The 15,719-nt window shown below is 53.5% G+C and overlaps 2 protein-coding genes across 5 annotated transcripts in view; one reads left to right on the top strand and one right to left on the bottom strand.

Moving 5' to 3' along the window:
• Positions 1–3,694: 3,694 nt before the first annotated feature.
• On the top strand, positions 3,695–7,057 carry TIMM22 (translocase of inner mitochondrial membrane 22). The gene is made up of 4 exons (XM_059866313.1): positions 3,695–3,960; positions 4,288–4,484; positions 5,456–5,528; positions 6,484–7,057. The coding sequence occupies exons 1-4, from the start codon at positions 3,714–3,716 to the stop codon at positions 6,558–6,560; spliced, it is 594 nt and encodes a 197-aa protein (XP_059722296.1). The 5' UTR covers positions 3,695–3,713; the 3' UTR covers positions 6,561–7,057.
• A 1,153-nt stretch (positions 7,058–8,210) lies between these two features.
• ABR (ABR activator of RhoGEF and GTPase) overlaps positions 8,211–15,719 on the bottom strand; it is a 37,596-nt gene continuing 30,087 nt past the window's right edge. For all 4 annotated transcript variants that reach the window (XM_059866309.1, XM_059866310.1, XM_059866311.1 and 1 more), the window contains 7 exons: positions 13,943–14,002; positions 13,741–13,850; positions 13,368–13,507; positions 12,793–12,927; positions 12,433–12,538; positions 10,676–10,823; positions 8,211–10,543 (listed from right to left, as the gene is read on the bottom strand). In XM_059866309.1, coding sequence (XP_059722292.1) covers positions 10,454–10,543; positions 10,676–10,823; positions 12,433–12,538; positions 12,793–12,927; positions 13,368–13,507; positions 13,741–13,850; positions 13,943–14,002 — 789 coding nt within the window. In that variant the 3' untranslated portion in view covers positions 8,211–10,453. The remainder of the gene's footprint in view (positions 10,544–10,675; positions 10,824–12,432; positions 12,539–12,792; positions 12,928–13,367; positions 13,508–13,740; positions 13,851–13,942; positions 14,003–15,719) is intronic.

Raw genomic sequence — 15,719 nt, 5'->3', positions numbered from 1 at the left:
GGATCAAACACTCATCTTGAAAAGCCACATCCTGTTCCTTCTCTCTGAGCTACAGAGCACAGTCACAAGGAATGAGTCTGCTGATCCTAAAAGGAGATTTTAGTCCAAGATCTCTCTCTGCAGCCTGCTTTATATTGACTTAAAGCAAAAAAAAATTGGAAAATCAGTAAGTCAGGATACCTTTTGAGTTTTAACTCCAATAGACCTGTCACCCACCTATAATCTAACCTTTTTCTTAGTACTTTAGCTGTTTGCCATGGTAGTGACACAGTATTCTCCAACACTGAGAGCTACTTTAGAAGAAAAAAAACCCAGCTGCACTCTCAACCAAATAAATTTGTTAAACTCAAAAGCCAAGGAAAGTACAGAAGCTGAAGCAGCTTTCCTTCACTGAAATTAGATCTATTTCACAAAGCACTTCACTTCTCCAATGCACTTTCCAACCTAAAGTCCTTTAAAGAAAAAAAAAGACAAAACACTACATTCACAAGGTCAATGAGAAGTAGGAAAGGATTCAATTTAATGTATAGATGAGAATTCCACAGGGTGGAAACAAAGCCCAGCAGGTGCCAGCACCTTCCCTTTTGTGGCCACTGGAAACCTCTTTGTACCCAACAGGTGAGATCAGCATGTGACCACCTGCAGAGCAGCCCCACTTTCTTCTACTTGTGAGGATTAAAAGCTTTTCCTTTTTTCATTAAAATACCCATTAATTTATCTCCTCTTCTTCTCATTCACCCCTACAACATGACAGTTCTTGATAAGGAAAAAAGTGTCCATAGGTAGGAATGAGTGAAAAAGAATGGATTTGATCTAATTCTTGTTGACTTCCACCTTCAGTCACTTCTTGCCCAGCTGAATAACTTCAGAAAGCACTGGCAGTTTGACAAAATAAAAGTTGAGGACTGTGAAAACTTATTTTAATTTTTTAGTAGCACTTCTAGAGTCTATTCAAAACCTGGGAACTCTACAACCAAGACATATGCAAAACCAGGATTCCTGACAAACCCCTCATTATTTCCAAGATTTATCCTCTCTGGAGAAGACTGAAGCGTGGGAGTCACTGAGTCACTGCAAAGGTCAAGAGAAACGCAATTATTCGGTGTCACCGTGTGCTGCCCTCTGCTGAAACAGACACCGAGCTCCCGGGAGCAGCAGAAAAGCTCGGGATCATCTGTGCCCGCTGCTGCCGTCACACACACCCGAATTCAGAATGCTTCATTTCGTGGGACCAGGCAAGGTTAAAAATAACCTGAGCTCCTGCACTGGACTGAACAGCTCCGGGATAAAGGAGAGGCTTAGTCAGGGAGAAGGAGGAGGGTCGGATGCACCATCACTCTGCAGTGATGGAGCTTCACAGGCTTGGAAACAAGAAACAGCTGAAAGTTTCATTTAAACAACTTGTTTATCAAAGATGTTGAACTCTCATAGTCCCTCTCAAATCCTTAATCCTCCATCTGATTTCACCCACACGAAAAATCTGTTCAGGCAGATGAGATTATTCAAATTCCCAGGCACCAGAATTTGTTCGTATGTAGAACAGAATGGGAAGAGGAGAAAATTATTAAATATAATTTAAGGGAAAAATAGCATATAATCACACATTAATGTCCATAAATAAGTGTATTTTATAGAACCATAATTACAAAATTCTTGCTTAAATATTTTATTTACAAACAAATAGTAACCCAGCATTTTCTCCAAAGCTCAGGGAAAGAAGAAAGAAAGTCAAAGCAATATTTCAACTATACTTATAAACTCTCAGTGCTGAAAATCCCAATCCAACATACATGGTCTTTTTCCCTTTAGGTCTTTGGAAATTAGACTTTGCTGCGAGACTTCAGCCCAGCAAGGTTATTTTGGGTCAAGAAGATTGAAATCTTAAGATGAGGGCTCCTTAGGGAGACCATCCTGCCAGCAACCTCAAGATCCTGCTGTAGTAGATTTTAACCATGTGCTCTTTCATGGGATTTGACCTTAAAATAAAAAAGGGGGGGGACCCCCAAACAATCCCAAACAAACAACAAAACCCCATAACTTAAAAAACCCCAACGACAAAAAAAAAAAAAAAAAAAAAAAAAAAAAAGAGAAAGAGGGAATAGCAACGGGCAGGTGGGCCCTGCTGGTGCAGCCAGTAGAGGGCAGTGGGATTTAGAAGAAAGTTGTTGAACTTCGTCTAATGAAGTATTTGAAGTGATAAAATTATCTATTTAAATCGTTATATGAACCTACCTACACTAAGACATTAGCAGGACAGAGAAAAAAGAACCAAAATAGAAAAGAAAATTTATTACATTAGGACCTCTAAAAGTCGTGTTTCAGGGTATTAGGAAGATTTCACACTAATGCATCATTTACTTAATTTTGAAAGCAATTTTCAATTACTGAAATACAATCATTCCATGCATTCTATTGAAACCAAGACAACTATTTCTTATAGATTGTAAAACCTATGAATAACTTAAAATAGAAAAATATCCAATAAGAAGAAAGGTATTTTTAAGGCACCCCTATTGTCACTTGTGAAGATGAAAACTGGTTCTAATCCACACAAACAAGAAAGTAAAACAGGTGAAGAAAAAGCAACACATGCAGGAAAACATAGGTGTTTTTTTTTTTTAAGTGCACCTTATTCACCAGGAAAAGCAACATTTCTCACCTTATCACCAAACAGAACAGCTCCCCAGAGCTAAGGTTGCGCATAATTCGACACGAGCCCAGTTCGCATTTTGTGATGGAACACTGTGGATATTCTCAGAGCCCTTTCGAGCTACACATGTCCTGAAGCAACACCGCTGCCCCACGCCAGAGGGGACCGAGCTGTCCCCAGGGAGCAGCCGGGGCTGTCCCGGTGCTCCGGCGTGCCCGTGGCACCGCGGGGACACCTTGGCCAGGCTCAGGTGCCTCGGGCCGTGCAGCCCCGCTGGAGCTGCGGGAGCCCCGCTGCCCTCCGAGCCCCCCGCGGGCTGCGGGAGCCCCGCTGCCCTCAGAGCCCCCCGCGGGCTGCGGGAGCCCCGCTGCCCTCAGAGCCCCGCTGCCCCTCCGAGCCCCCCGCGGGCTGCGGGAGCCCCGCTGCCCCTCCGAGCCCCGGCTCAGCTCCGGCGGGACGCTGCGGGCACGGGCAGCGCCCGCCCCGTGCGGGACCTGTTGCCCTCAGGCACAGGCGCGGGGCCGGAGTCAGCGGCGGGGAAGATGCGGGGACACGGCGGCGACACCGCGACACCTCACCCGCGCCCCGCACCTCAGCCAGGGCACAGGGACTGGGTCCCGCACTGCGGCACCTCAGCGCTCCCCCAGCACCGGGATGCCCGGCGCTGGGTTTTCGCCAGCCCAGCCCAGCCGGTGCCCCCGCGCTGCCCTCACCTCCCCGCGCTCACCTGCAGCCGCCGCCGCCGCGCTCGGGGATGCTCCGCAGCCCGAGCCCTCACCTCACCTGCACCGGCCGCACCGGCCACCAGGGGGCTGCTGTGCGGCACACCGGGTAATGTAGTTCCCTGGCTGCCCGCGACGGCCAATCCCCGCGGCGCGCCGCCGAACGTGCCGGGAGTGGTAGTTCATCCCGGAGGCGTCGGCGCGGGGCAGACTGGGAGGTGTAGTCAAAGCGCGGCGGTGCGCAGTCGGCTTCTCCTCGCCGCGGAACTACAACTCCCGTGCGCCCCCTCCGCGGCGGCTCGAGCGGGCCCGGACGCGGCGCCGAGCGGCCGTGGGTGTGCATGTCCATCATGGCGGCCCCGCCGCCCTCAGCGCCGGGAGAGCCGGCGCCGCCGCCGGCGCCGCAGCCGCAGCCGCTGCAATACAGCCTCCTGCTGCAGCACCTCGTGGGCGACAAGCGGCAGCCCCGCGTCTGGGACCCCGCCACCCTCGGCGGAATCCCCTGCCCGCCCAAGAGCGAGGAGCAGAAGATGGTGGAACGGGTCATGGAGAGCTGCCCCTTCAAGGCGGCGCTGGCCTGCGTGGGAGGTGCGGCGGCTGTGGGGTCGTTCGGGGTTCCCTGTGGCGTCGGGAGAGGGGCGGATGGAGAAGAGGCTGCAATCCCCGTGTTTGGTTTTCCTCCTAAGCCTCCTCCAGTGCCTGTCACATGTCGCAGGCAGAGATCTGTGTCCGCCTTCCCTGGAGAGGCTCAGGTCCTCGTGGCCTTTCCTCACGCAGCACGGGCTGTCATGCGTGTCCATTGCACCAAGAGATTCCCGCCCTGCCACAGACAGCAGGGGCAGAGCCGCTCCATTGCCTGCAGGGAATGTGCTGTTCCTGCCCAGCCAAGTTAATTTCATTGTTTATCTTTCACAGGCTTTGTTCTGGGAGGTGCGTTCGGTATCTTCACAGCTGGCATTGACACCAACGTGGGGTTCGATCCCAAGGATCCCTACCGCACGCCCACGGCCAAAGAGGTGCTCAAGGACATGGGGCAGCGAGGCATCTCCTACGCCAAGAACTTTGCTATCGTGGGTGCCATGTTCTCCTGCACGGAATGCATGGTGGAATCTGTGAGTAAGAGCCTCTGTTTTCTGGTACCCTTTAAAATCTTTTACTAAATGCAAATGAGTACATGTATCCTCTTTGCAATAGGGCTGCTTTGTTCTTCTTGGCCAGGAAAGCTTTTCAGCTTTGAGATCTGTCTTCAGAGCTGCTGTTCTCTGACAGAATGAAGAACTCTTCTGCAGTAGCAAAGTCCTTTTCAGTTTAAAGTCCTAAATGTATTGCAAGCATAGGCATTACCTTTTAAAACCCTAGCTATAAGGGCTTGTGTAAAATGTCAAACAGTGAGTTGCAACATGGTAATTTGAGTGTCTAAACATTCCATATGCAGAAAGGGATCATTTGATGAAAGTTCTTGAGTAACAGGCCAGTTTTCATCTGGCCCCTACAGTCAGAAATTACCTTTTGCAGCTCAGTAGTAAATCTATCATCTGTTTTTTTAAGTAGGAAAATTACCCTGTTATGAATTTGAGTCCTGCCTTTTAATTGAAAGGCACAATTACTTCTTAACTCATCTAGAAGAAAAGTGTATCTGCTTGCACAACAGAGCAGAGCAAAGAGATCTCTTCAGTGGTGAAAATCCAGCATGTCCTGGCTATGGAAATAGTCCACCTTTGTCAGCAGGTGCTGTGACTCTCACTGTGCCAAGGACCAGCTGCATGGCCAGGCTCAGGGCTGCTCTCATGTGGTTGTTGCACTTTTAGACTCATGGCTGTGTTCTGTCCTGGCTCACCTGAGGATCCTTCCCACAGCACTGCATTGCACCACATGGATTTGTCTCACCTCTCCCAGTTACCTTCTCCTTCCTCCCTTGCTTGCCCTGCAAGTCTGGGAGTGCAGGGCCATCTGCTGAGAGCAGAGGGAAGAACACCCTCAGCTGAGAAGGGGATGGAAGGTTGTTTAACCTTTCTTGCTGTTAGCACAGATGCTGAGTGTTTGTGCCATATTTCCTTGTTGGCTCTGATTTGTAACTCCACAGTATCGTGGGAAGTCAGACTGGAAGAACAGCGTTATCAGCGGCTGCATCACGGGAGGAGCCATCGGCTTCAGAGGTTGGTAGTGCCTGCTGGGAGCTGTTTCTGATAAGATTCAATTTGGTTATGCAGCACATGATGTTCTCAGTGCAGCACACACAGCACAAACCTCTTTGCATGGGGCTGTGTGAGGCCAGTGTGAGAGTGCTCTGGACTGACAGAGCTGTCAGCTCCAAGAATAAGTGGGGATAAGGAAGGGTTGGTCATAGAGGAAAATTAACAAAATTCACTTGAAAGAAAAGTCTGGAGATGGTGGTGGCTGTCTACACTCTTCTGTGGTGTCATGGGAGAGAGGCAAAAATACATACAGAAGCTCTTGTGTTAACTGAGCTCTACACATCTGCAATTTCACTGTCTCTGCTACTCTCCTTTGAAATTAGAACTAAAGAACTCTCTTCTTTTGTACCATGTATAAAATGGTTTTCTCCTTTCTCATGTATCCGTTCAAACAGACAATTCTATTTACATGTGAACAAGAAGAGAGGTTTTAGTCCAGGAGCACTAGTAGAGACTTTCCTTTAGTGGTAACATCTGGGAAAATGCCCAAGTAGGAGAGGGCTGTTCTGCTCATCAGAAATATCAAACTTCTCTCACTCTCCTTAAGAAAAACAGTCCTGTTTAAAGAAGCATAAATGAAAAGAAAGCTCTTGAAAGTGCTTCTAATTGAGCTTGTTAAGTTGTGTTTGTCCTAGACCTAATCCTCTTAGAGCTGTCAGAGCAGTGGCTGCCCTTCCTCTCCCTCCCTAGCCCCACCAAGCCACTTGCAGGGCTCAGATGAGAGCACGGTAAAATCAGCAGTGGCCACGGGAGGGTTCTCCTCTGGCCCCAAGGGGTTGTACATCAGGCAGTGGCAGTGCCAGGGTCCCCTGGGAGGGCAGGTTCCTGCTGCTGTGAGCTCTGAGCCAGCACAAGTTACTGGGAAGAAGAATATTTTCCCTGCTTTGTCTCATGGTTTCCCACCCTTGCCTTGCAGCTGGGCTGAAGGCCGGGGTGATCGGCTGCGGAGGATTCGCCGCTTTCTCTGCCGCAGTCGATTACTACCTCCGGTAACAGCCAGGAGCAACAGTGCCTGTTCCAGTGCTGCTGCTGAGAGCCTGCACCGCAGCACAACCATCAGGCTTACCTTTCCACTGCCTCTGGAGTCGGGGTGGCGCTGGCCACTTTGTGAATGACTAACAGCAACCTGGCTGCGAGCCCTGGCGAGCTGCTGCAGGCAGGCTTGCGGGAGCATGGGAGGATGGAGCCAGGCACAGAGCAGCATCTCCAGGACAGATCAGCTGACTGTCAGTTTCCAGGAAACATGCCTGGACTCTGAGTTCTTTCGATCCTTTGGGGCTGATTTTGATTAAGTCTGTTGCTGGCATCAAAAGAAGGCAGGAGGACAATCTTCGAAGAGAAATGCAGCGATTTAGGTTATCACATATTTGAAGGTGCTGCAAGTGTTTTAACAGTCACCAGTTTGCAGCTTGCTACTCTGGGGAGAGGTAAGATTCTGTGGAGAAATAAGCTTGTTCCAGGCTTTTCTTAAAATACCATCTGAAGACAAACCACCATCTGTACAACTAGTCTTATTTCAAGTACAGAGTTGAGCGCCAGATTTCTTTACCGTGTTTTAAAGGGAAAAGCAGAAAGGAATCCTTAGCCTTAGAGCTGTGCGGTTACTGGCAGATGAACAAAAGAGTTTAAGGGAAAAAAAGAGGTTGTTGCTGAAGTATAATTCTCTGTAGCCACTTGGCTAGCCTGATATAACCACACTGTGAGAGTGCAATCTTGCTACTGCTTTAACTGCCCCAGGCTTACCCCATTAGTTCCAGCAGTTTGATAGTGAGACTTAGAAAGCAGAGCTGTGAGAATAAACCAGTGTTTGACAGATAACTGGGCACTCACTCAGCACACAGCCTGCTTCCCATCACATCCCTGTGCCACCCCCAAGTGCCCCAGTGTTACTTACACAGGGAGAAGTGAGTGTTTTTTCTCAGCTCAGTTTTTTCTGAGCCCAAAATTGGTGCTGAAATCAAAACATCTGTTCGTTAGCTCAAGGAGCTGCTGCCTTTCTTGTAACCAAGCTCTGTTCTCAGACCTCAGAGAGTCATTTTTAACCTTCATTGAGCCACTCCATAAAGGCAAATACTCCCTCTAATCTGTTTGAGGCAGTGGCATTTCAGATGCAGTGCACACAACTAAATAGGGATTCTCCCACTCACCTCCCCTCCTTTGCATCCACAGTTGGACATCCCAGAACAGTGACATCCCTTGTTGACCTGGAAAAGCAACAGTGTGTTTTGGCTGATACAGTGGTCAGTGGTCAGTTTGGAGGCACACTGGCTCCCATTCCCACATGGAAAGAAGTGAGGAGACAGCAAGCACCATGTGATCTATCAGATGAGGTTTCCAGATCTCCTGATGTCCCTTGCTGTGCCTGTTCAATATCCTCAGGCCAGAAGCTGTGCAAGTCAGCTGAATTTTAAGCTTGAGTAATTCTAGGCTGATTAAACAGCCTGGCTCCAGACAGTCCAGGGTTTTTTCCTCCAAAATACAAGGATGTAGCCCAAACCATAAGAAGTCTCTTCAAAGATTGCCTGGCACAATGCCTGTGCTTATACCACTGGCTTGAAGTGCAAGAAGCAAGAATTCCACGGCAGAAAGAAGAAGCTGTGATGCCAAAGTGATCAGTTAGTGCAAACAGCAACACCACAGGGCTTCTTTTGTGCAAATATCGGGGCTTTGCATTTTTATTAACATTTTTTTTCTCCTCACGAGGTTTTACAGCCATTTAAAGTTTATAATCTACAGAAATTGAAACAGAACACAAACAAAAATATATCCTTAACAACTTTTGAAAGTCAAATATTAATTAACAGTTCTATTCTACCTGTAGCTGCAAGAGTCCACCCCCTCTTTTCCTTCCTGTAGGGACAAGCAAAAGCCACTCATGGGGACAGCCACAGCCTGTTGTGCTGGGCTGTGGGGACCGGGCCTCCAGCCACTGTCACAGGGGGAGATTTGGCTGTACAGAGTCTCCATCTGGAATGACAGTGTCGTGGACAGAGACTTGGACACGTGTAACAAATCAGACACACAGGGATCTGTTGTGCAGTCAGATCTAAAGCTCGGCCTCCTTACTGGGTCCAGGGCCAAGACAGACGCCTGGTTATTTTCTGCAATGCTGTTTCCCTTCTGTTTAGCTGGTAGTCAAGAGGAGCAGGGTCTGGAGTGTGAGCCCTTTGGAGGGGGACTGAGACCTCCCCTCCTTAGTTGCTTTGCTGGTGCAGGGCTGGCAGGTGCTGCCTTCCCCAGGGAGGGGGCTGAGGACATACCTGGTGCATCGGTGGCTGGGCTCTACCTGAACAGTCCATTAGCTGGGAGGGTAAAGGCAACGCTGCTGTGGGGGACAGGCTGGGTCACTTCTCATCCATCTCCATTTGGCACAGGAGAGCACAGGGCCAACGCAGTTGGGGACATGGGGGGGCTTTTCCCACAAGAACACGGACTCAGCTCACAGAGCGAAAGGTTTTGTGTCCCAACGGGTACCAACACCTATGTGGGAGCGTGGGGGGACATCCCAGGAGCTGGGCACTGGGGCAGCCTGTCCTGCCTTGGGACATGGCGTGACAGCTCCAGCCATCAGCTTGGGAGGGGTCACTGGAGCCACTAACAAACAGACCTGAGCTGGCTGGGCACGGCTAATCCAGCAGCAACCACTCTGGGAGAAAGACAGAACGAAGCATTTCTGCCTTCAGTCGTGAGGGCCATGAAGGCTTTCCTCCTCCCATCCTTCTGTGCTGGTTCCCAGGCTGGGTGACCATCCAGCTGCTGCAGAGCACTTGCCTCTGGCAGCCAGGCTGTCACTGAGGCAGGGCCATGTGCTGCCATGTGCTCAGTGCAGCAGGGAAGGCAAAGGAAGGGATACAAAATCTCCTTGTCCCCATGGCCATGGGAGGGATGCTGGTGCCCCAGCAGGTTGTGCCACGGGGTGCATGCAGTGCTCATGGCAGTGCTGGGCTGGCAGGGGCGTGAGTGCCTTGCTATGGCACAGATAGAACTGTACAGCAGATACCCTGTTCCCCACCAAATTTCCAGTTTGGGGAAATCTGCGACCACATCAGTGCCAGAGCAGACGTGGGGTCAAGCCCATGGTGCAGAAAGCAAATTTGCCTCTGGCTGGCCATCCTTTCAGCCTGCTGTGGATCGAGACCAGCACAGCACCTCTGGCTCCAGCCTTGTGTGAGGGGTTACCCCATAACGCTACTCAGAGGCGAAATCCAGCAAGGGGAGGAACCACCACGCCACACACACACAGGCAAAGCACAGGGCTGGGGCTGGAGAGGGGACTGGCCTGAAAACACCCAGAGGAGCCGTGGCAGGGAGGAAGCAGCACCCTGCTCCTCTGCTCTCGTGGTCGCAGTTTGCTCAGAGCAGAGCAGGATCCAGGCACAGGGTCCAACGTTTGCGCAGGCAGTGAAGCCAAAGCAGAGCTGGTTGTCACCGTCACCAGGGAGGGAGGCCCGTGAGCTCCCGGCCTCGGAGCGAGCCAGTGCTGCACATGCAGGCGTGGGCAGGGAGCTGGGCAGCAAACAGGCACTCGTGGGGCACTGCAGGCTTCAGGCAGGGGGTGCCTGGTAGGAGTGAGCAGGCGGGAAGGAGTCCAGGAGAAAACTAGCCAAGGGGGAAGCCTGTGTCCACAGCCCTTGTCAGTCACTACCTCTTCCGTTGAGCAAATATACATAAAAACAATCCTTGAACACAAGAAGGGACATAAGACACGACTACTTTACAGAGAGGGCCTGGCACCTGCTGGGACCGGGCCACTGGAACATGATTGTACAGGAGCTGCAGGCAGCACCGTCCTGGGTCTGGGCTGGTCTCCCTTGGGGGCTGTGGTCTAGTCTGTGTCCCCCAGCAGGGAGCTGGAGTGTTTGCAGCTGGTGCCTTCTGCCTGCAGGCTACACGTCCGTGGAGAAGTAAAGTGTGTTGCGTTTGAGCTCGCTGAAGGAGATGGGAGGGTGCTGCAGGTAGTAGAGAAGGACCTGGACCTGTAGAAGGTAAATGGGGGGGTGTTACTACAGAAGGGGAAAGAGCTGCCACCTCCCAGCTTGTCCCATCCAGCAAGAAGTAACAAATCTACCCAGACAGGCAGGTAAACCCCTTCAGTACCCAGCTCTTACCTGGGCCATCACATCGTGGGACCAGATGTCGGAGGCCAAGGTGAGATGCGCCTTGCTCTCTCCCTCTGAGGGTCTCAGAAGTGTCGGCCCAAAAACCGTGGCCAGGTTGTGGAGAGACATTTTGTTGATAGGTTCCTTTTCAGCCACCCTGTGGGGTACAAGGACAGAGGCAGTGTCAGCCCCTAACGATGTTCAGGAGTGGAGAGCCATGGGGTGATGTGGATGCTGAGGGCTGCTCTCCCTTCTTCCAGCAGCAGTGGGGCACCTCCAGCATTCCACTGCCCTCTCTAGCCCTCAGAAAACCCAGGTGCAGGGCAGGGAGCTCTGCCCCCTTCACGGCCTCTGCTGGAGCTGCCGGGCCTGGCTGGGAGCCCTGGGTGTGATGTGGCAGCAACCAAGCCCTGACTTCTGCACTGCGGGGCCTCCACCCTTCCCGAGCCCGCAGGGTATGGGGAGCCCTGCACCAGCCCCTGCCCCCTGCACCCACTCCCCTCGAGGCTCCCTGCCCCGACAGCCCTGTGGGAGCCCTGCCAGCATGGAGGGAAGCAGGACCACAACATTGCCATGTTAGGAGGCAGCTGTGCTCCCCGGCACAGGCTGCTCGCTTGAGCCCTGGCCAGGGGAGCAGATGTGGGAACTGGCTGTGCCCGGTTCTCAGGATGGAAATGGATTTTTCCTTCTCCATCCCCCAGCATCAATCACTTTTTCTGTTTGGTTTTAGCCAAACCAGAGGAACAGAAAAAAAAACTTTCATGATGCAAGTAACATGAGCCATAAGCCCCAGCTCTTGCCAGGCTCTGTGTTTTGGTCTGCTGCCCTTCCACAGCCCCGTACCTTCCCTGGGTTTTGGGCCCCCAGGGACCCCCAGTCCCTGAGTTCCCAGGTTTGGATGCACCTCATCTGGGCCAAGAAAAGCCTGTCAAACCCACAAACTGCTGCACTCACCCTGGGATAGCTGATACGAGGTGTCACCTGCAGTTCTGGGACATTTCCACAGAGCTGAGTGTCCTTGGTTCTTGGCCACCCGCTGCTGACAGGTGACAGGGATTGCTGCATTTTGTTTTGCAAGGACTACTGCTGGACTGGTGGGAAGGGACACAGTGCTGTTTTCCAGCTAAGGGGGACACTGCAGAGCTCCCAATTCATTCTTGCCCTGTGCTGAGGCCAGCTGCTCCCTGCAGAGCTCATCCAACCAGCTGCACGCCGGCTGCAGCAGCCAAGTGTTCCGTGTTTGCAGAGGCCATGTGCTCCCTGCAGAGCTGACCTGGATCACTGGCCAGGCACAGCCCAGACCCTGCTGGTACCACAGCCGGTGGTCCTGAGACACCAGAGGCTGCTCTGGAGGGGCAGAATGGCTCCATGACCCCCCAACATCCTACAGGGCCCAAGGAGAGAAGATGTGGAAAGCCAACACTGATATCAGAGAATGGTCTGAACAAGCTGCAGCCTGGGGAATATGCCAGAGCCCAGAGAGACAGGGCAGGTGGGCCACACCTGGAGCTGTACCCTCTTGGAAGGGCTAGGAAAGGACCACTCCATACCTGCCCCAAGCTGCTGTTGCTGGCCCTGGCTGTTGCCCTGCTCTGCACCAGCACAGCACCATCTGCCTCCAGTCTGGGATCAGCCTGGAGCTGTGCAGGCACCACAGGAATCAAACAGCAGCTCTAACTCTGTTCATGTCCCATCCCCACGACAAATCAGTGAGACAGACCTGTCCTGCACCTCCCACCCATCCCAGGCAGCCCCTGAGCCATTACCTTTTCAAGTGCTCCAGCAGGAAGAGGAATGTGATGAGGTTGGGGTCGGGCAGCGAGCGGAGAAGGTGCATCATGCAGTTCTCCTTGGCAGCAGGATCCGAGAGGGCTGGAGGCAGAGGGAGAGGGCTCAGGACAGGGTCTGCTGCAGCAGCAGGACCCACCACAGCCAGATACCTCCCAGCAGCCACTGTGTGAGCACTGGGGAACAGCACCACCAGTCCTGAGCTGGCCTGTAACCAGCAAAAACATCCAGGACCCAGTGGGCCCAGCTGGGAAGGACCCTTGGGAGTCTCCCATCCCAGAGCAAGCAATGCCAAACGGAGTTTGTGCATCATCCCCTTCCCATCCCCGAGCCCTTACCAATGCCCTCCATGAAGGCAGGGTAGAGCCTGTCAGTGAGGAGGGGCTCGGGCAGCTCACGGAAGTACAGCTTCAGCGTGCCAGCGATGGCATTGATGTCCATGTCACTCAGCATCACCAGGATGTCCTTGTTATCTGTCCAGAGAGCACCCACATGTGACGCCTCCTGCCCTCCCGATGCCCTCTGGGTCTCCACCCTCTGTGTCACTCCAGCTACCCAGACAGGCTGCCAGCTGCAGGGCAGGGACAGCACTGCTGGGTTCACTGCCCCATCAGCCAGGCTGAGGCTGGGAAAAGCCCAGTGGTTCCCGCCTGGCTGGGCAACAGGACACACAATGATTTGCAAATCCATTTGCAACGTTTCCCTGACTCAGTGTCTCCCAGGAGCCAGCCAGGAGTGGCAGCAGCTCAGAGGCACAAACAGTCTGGGATCTCTGGGTGTTTTTGTCCCTCCACACCCCCTGCCCCTTCCTGTGCAGAGTGGCACACCTGGCACAAGTGCAGCGCAATAACCAAACCCGGGCTTGCAGAGGGCTGGGGGGATCTCAGAACACCAAGCTCCCAGGGACACTCACTCGCATCAAAGACAGCTTTCAATGCCTGGATGTCAGTGGCCACTCCAGAGATCCTGTAGATGCCAACCTCTTCGATGCCCCTCTTCTCCACCTCCTCGACGCACTGGCGCACGATGTAAGGCACCTTGGAGCGCTCGCGCCTGGCTCGGGAAGCAGAGCCGTCATCAAAGACTCCCAGGGGAACCCTGGCAGCCAGCCCAGCCCTGCCACCAATGCCCAGCCCTGCATGCAGGAGGGGAGGATGGGAATGGCAAAGGGAACAGGAAAATCCCCAGCAGAGAGCAAAGGCCAAGCTCCCCAGTGCTGGTGGGAGCAAGGGGACGCAGTGCAACCCCACACCCAGAGCAGCTCAGCCCCACAGCCCTGCATTTACTTTGTCACAACACTGATTTTCACCCCGAAGACACCAGTCTGCTTTTTAGAGGGGGTCCTCTTCAGGCTCATGTCCCTGCTTGTGAACTTCATGGAAAACTCCACCTTGATCTGTGGGAGACAGGGGGTGAGTCCTGGCTGGCCTGAAGGCAAGAAGGGGCTGCATTCACAGCGAGGGGCTGTGGGTCCCCCACCCCACTTACTCCGTTCATCTCAATCACATCCATGTGCCAGTTCTTTGTCTGCACGGCCTGTGGGTCCAGCTGTGGGGAGAGATGGTCTGTGAGTTCTGTGGGGACACAGCCTCGTGCCAGCCCTGCTGTCATCCCAACCTGGTGGTTCCCAAAGCCCCTGATCTACAGATGGTGTAGAACACAGGATATGCTTTTCCTGGGCAACATGCTGTTCATGACCAGAGGATGGAGAGGTTCCCCTTGGGGTCTGGGGTCCCTCTGCCTGTGCCCTGAAGCCAGGTGGGCTCAGCCCCCCTGTCCTGCCCTCTCCCCAGAGCCCCTGCAAGGCAGTGCTTTAACCCACACCCGAGAAGCAAGAAACTTCCAAGAAAGTAGGACTATTTCTGGCGGCAGATTGAAGAAACAGAACTAGGGCAGCGTTTTCCATGCAGAAAAACAACATCTCCCCATAGCCAAGGCTATTTATAACCCCTGGGAATGACAGGCTCTGCTATTTCTGGCTTTGGGGCTAGCAGGGGACTCGGTGACGCTGCCCCGGCGCCCGGGTGCAGTGAGAGGTGCTGGCATTCCCAAGGCCCTGGCACGTGCCGTGGTGGGTTCTGGGCCCCAGGGCTGTGCAGAGGTGGGTGCAGTTGCCTTTTGGGGCTTTTTGGTCCCCAGCTGGTGGTATTGATCCAGCCCCATCGATCCCTGTAATGCAACGGGGCGGGCAGCCCAGCCCTAATGTCCCCTTGGGGAAGGGGATGGGATATGGGAGCTGGTGGGGGCTCCCAGGGCTGAGTACACGCAGCTGCCAGGCCACACTTGCACCAGGCACGTGGGGTCACTCTGCAAGGACACAGGAGCTTCCTGCAGCTGCTGGGTCAGGAGATGCTCTGGGCAAGTAAAGATGTCCAGAGCTGCTGTTCCCCTGCCCACAAAGTCGCTGCATGTCATGATGGGGGGACACTGTGGGGTCCCTCATGTCCCCTCTTTCACACCAAGACCCCACAGTCCCAAGGACAAGCTCGAGCTGCCCTGGTTATTGGCACAGACCCAGCACAGTGACATTGCCAAATGCCCAGCCCTGTGAGCCCCAGCAGCTCCTCAGCCATGGGAAAACTGTGGTTCCCAGCAAGGCAGAAATGCTGCTGTCTCCAGCATGGCCCAGGATGGGCTCCTGACACAGAGCCCTCCCTGTGCTCCAGCCCAGCACATGGAAGAGCCCAGTGAGTGCCACGCTGCTCCCTCTGTGCCAGCCCTGCGGCTGCTGGAGAGCAGGAGGAGGAGGAGGAGGAGGAGGAGGAGGAAAGCTGCAGCTGCCCTGGGCTCCCATGGGACCCTGCAGCAGGTCTGGACACTGGGATCACGAGACTGCAGCCAGACCACAGCCAAGCCCAGTCCTGCTGCTCCAGCTCCTCTGTGCTCCCCCACAGGGCTGCATCCCCCACAGCACTGCCATGAAGCCACCACAGCCAACACCACTGTCCCAGGCACTTTCACCCTTTTCCCCACACATCCCTGTCCCACTCATGGCAGTGAAGCCCCTTCATCCCCCAGCCAGGTCAGGAGCCTGTCTGCTCTGCAACACAATTTTAACTGCAGCCACCATACATGCCTTCCCCTTCCCCACCCCTCAGGTCCCTCTGGCTCCGATGGCCCTGGCAGCTCACATCTGGAAGGGATTTAGCAGAGCTCTGAAGAAAGCTTTTATTAAAGCCAGGTTGGCTGCTGCCAGTGCTGCAGACCTTACCCTGAGCACGTCACTCCCCTGCAGCCCCTTCCCCCTGCATGGGCACAACCATCC

Source organism: Haemorhous mexicanus, chromosome 22, assembly GCF_027477595.1.
Source record: "Haemorhous mexicanus isolate bHaeMex1 chromosome 22, bHaeMex1.pri, whole genome shotgun sequence".
Lineage (NCBI taxonomy): Eukaryota > Metazoa > Chordata > Aves > Passeriformes > Fringillidae > Haemorhous > Haemorhous mexicanus.
The sequence above is the reverse complement of the archived record's forward strand: the minus strand, read 5'-3'. Positions and strand labels throughout refer to the sequence as shown.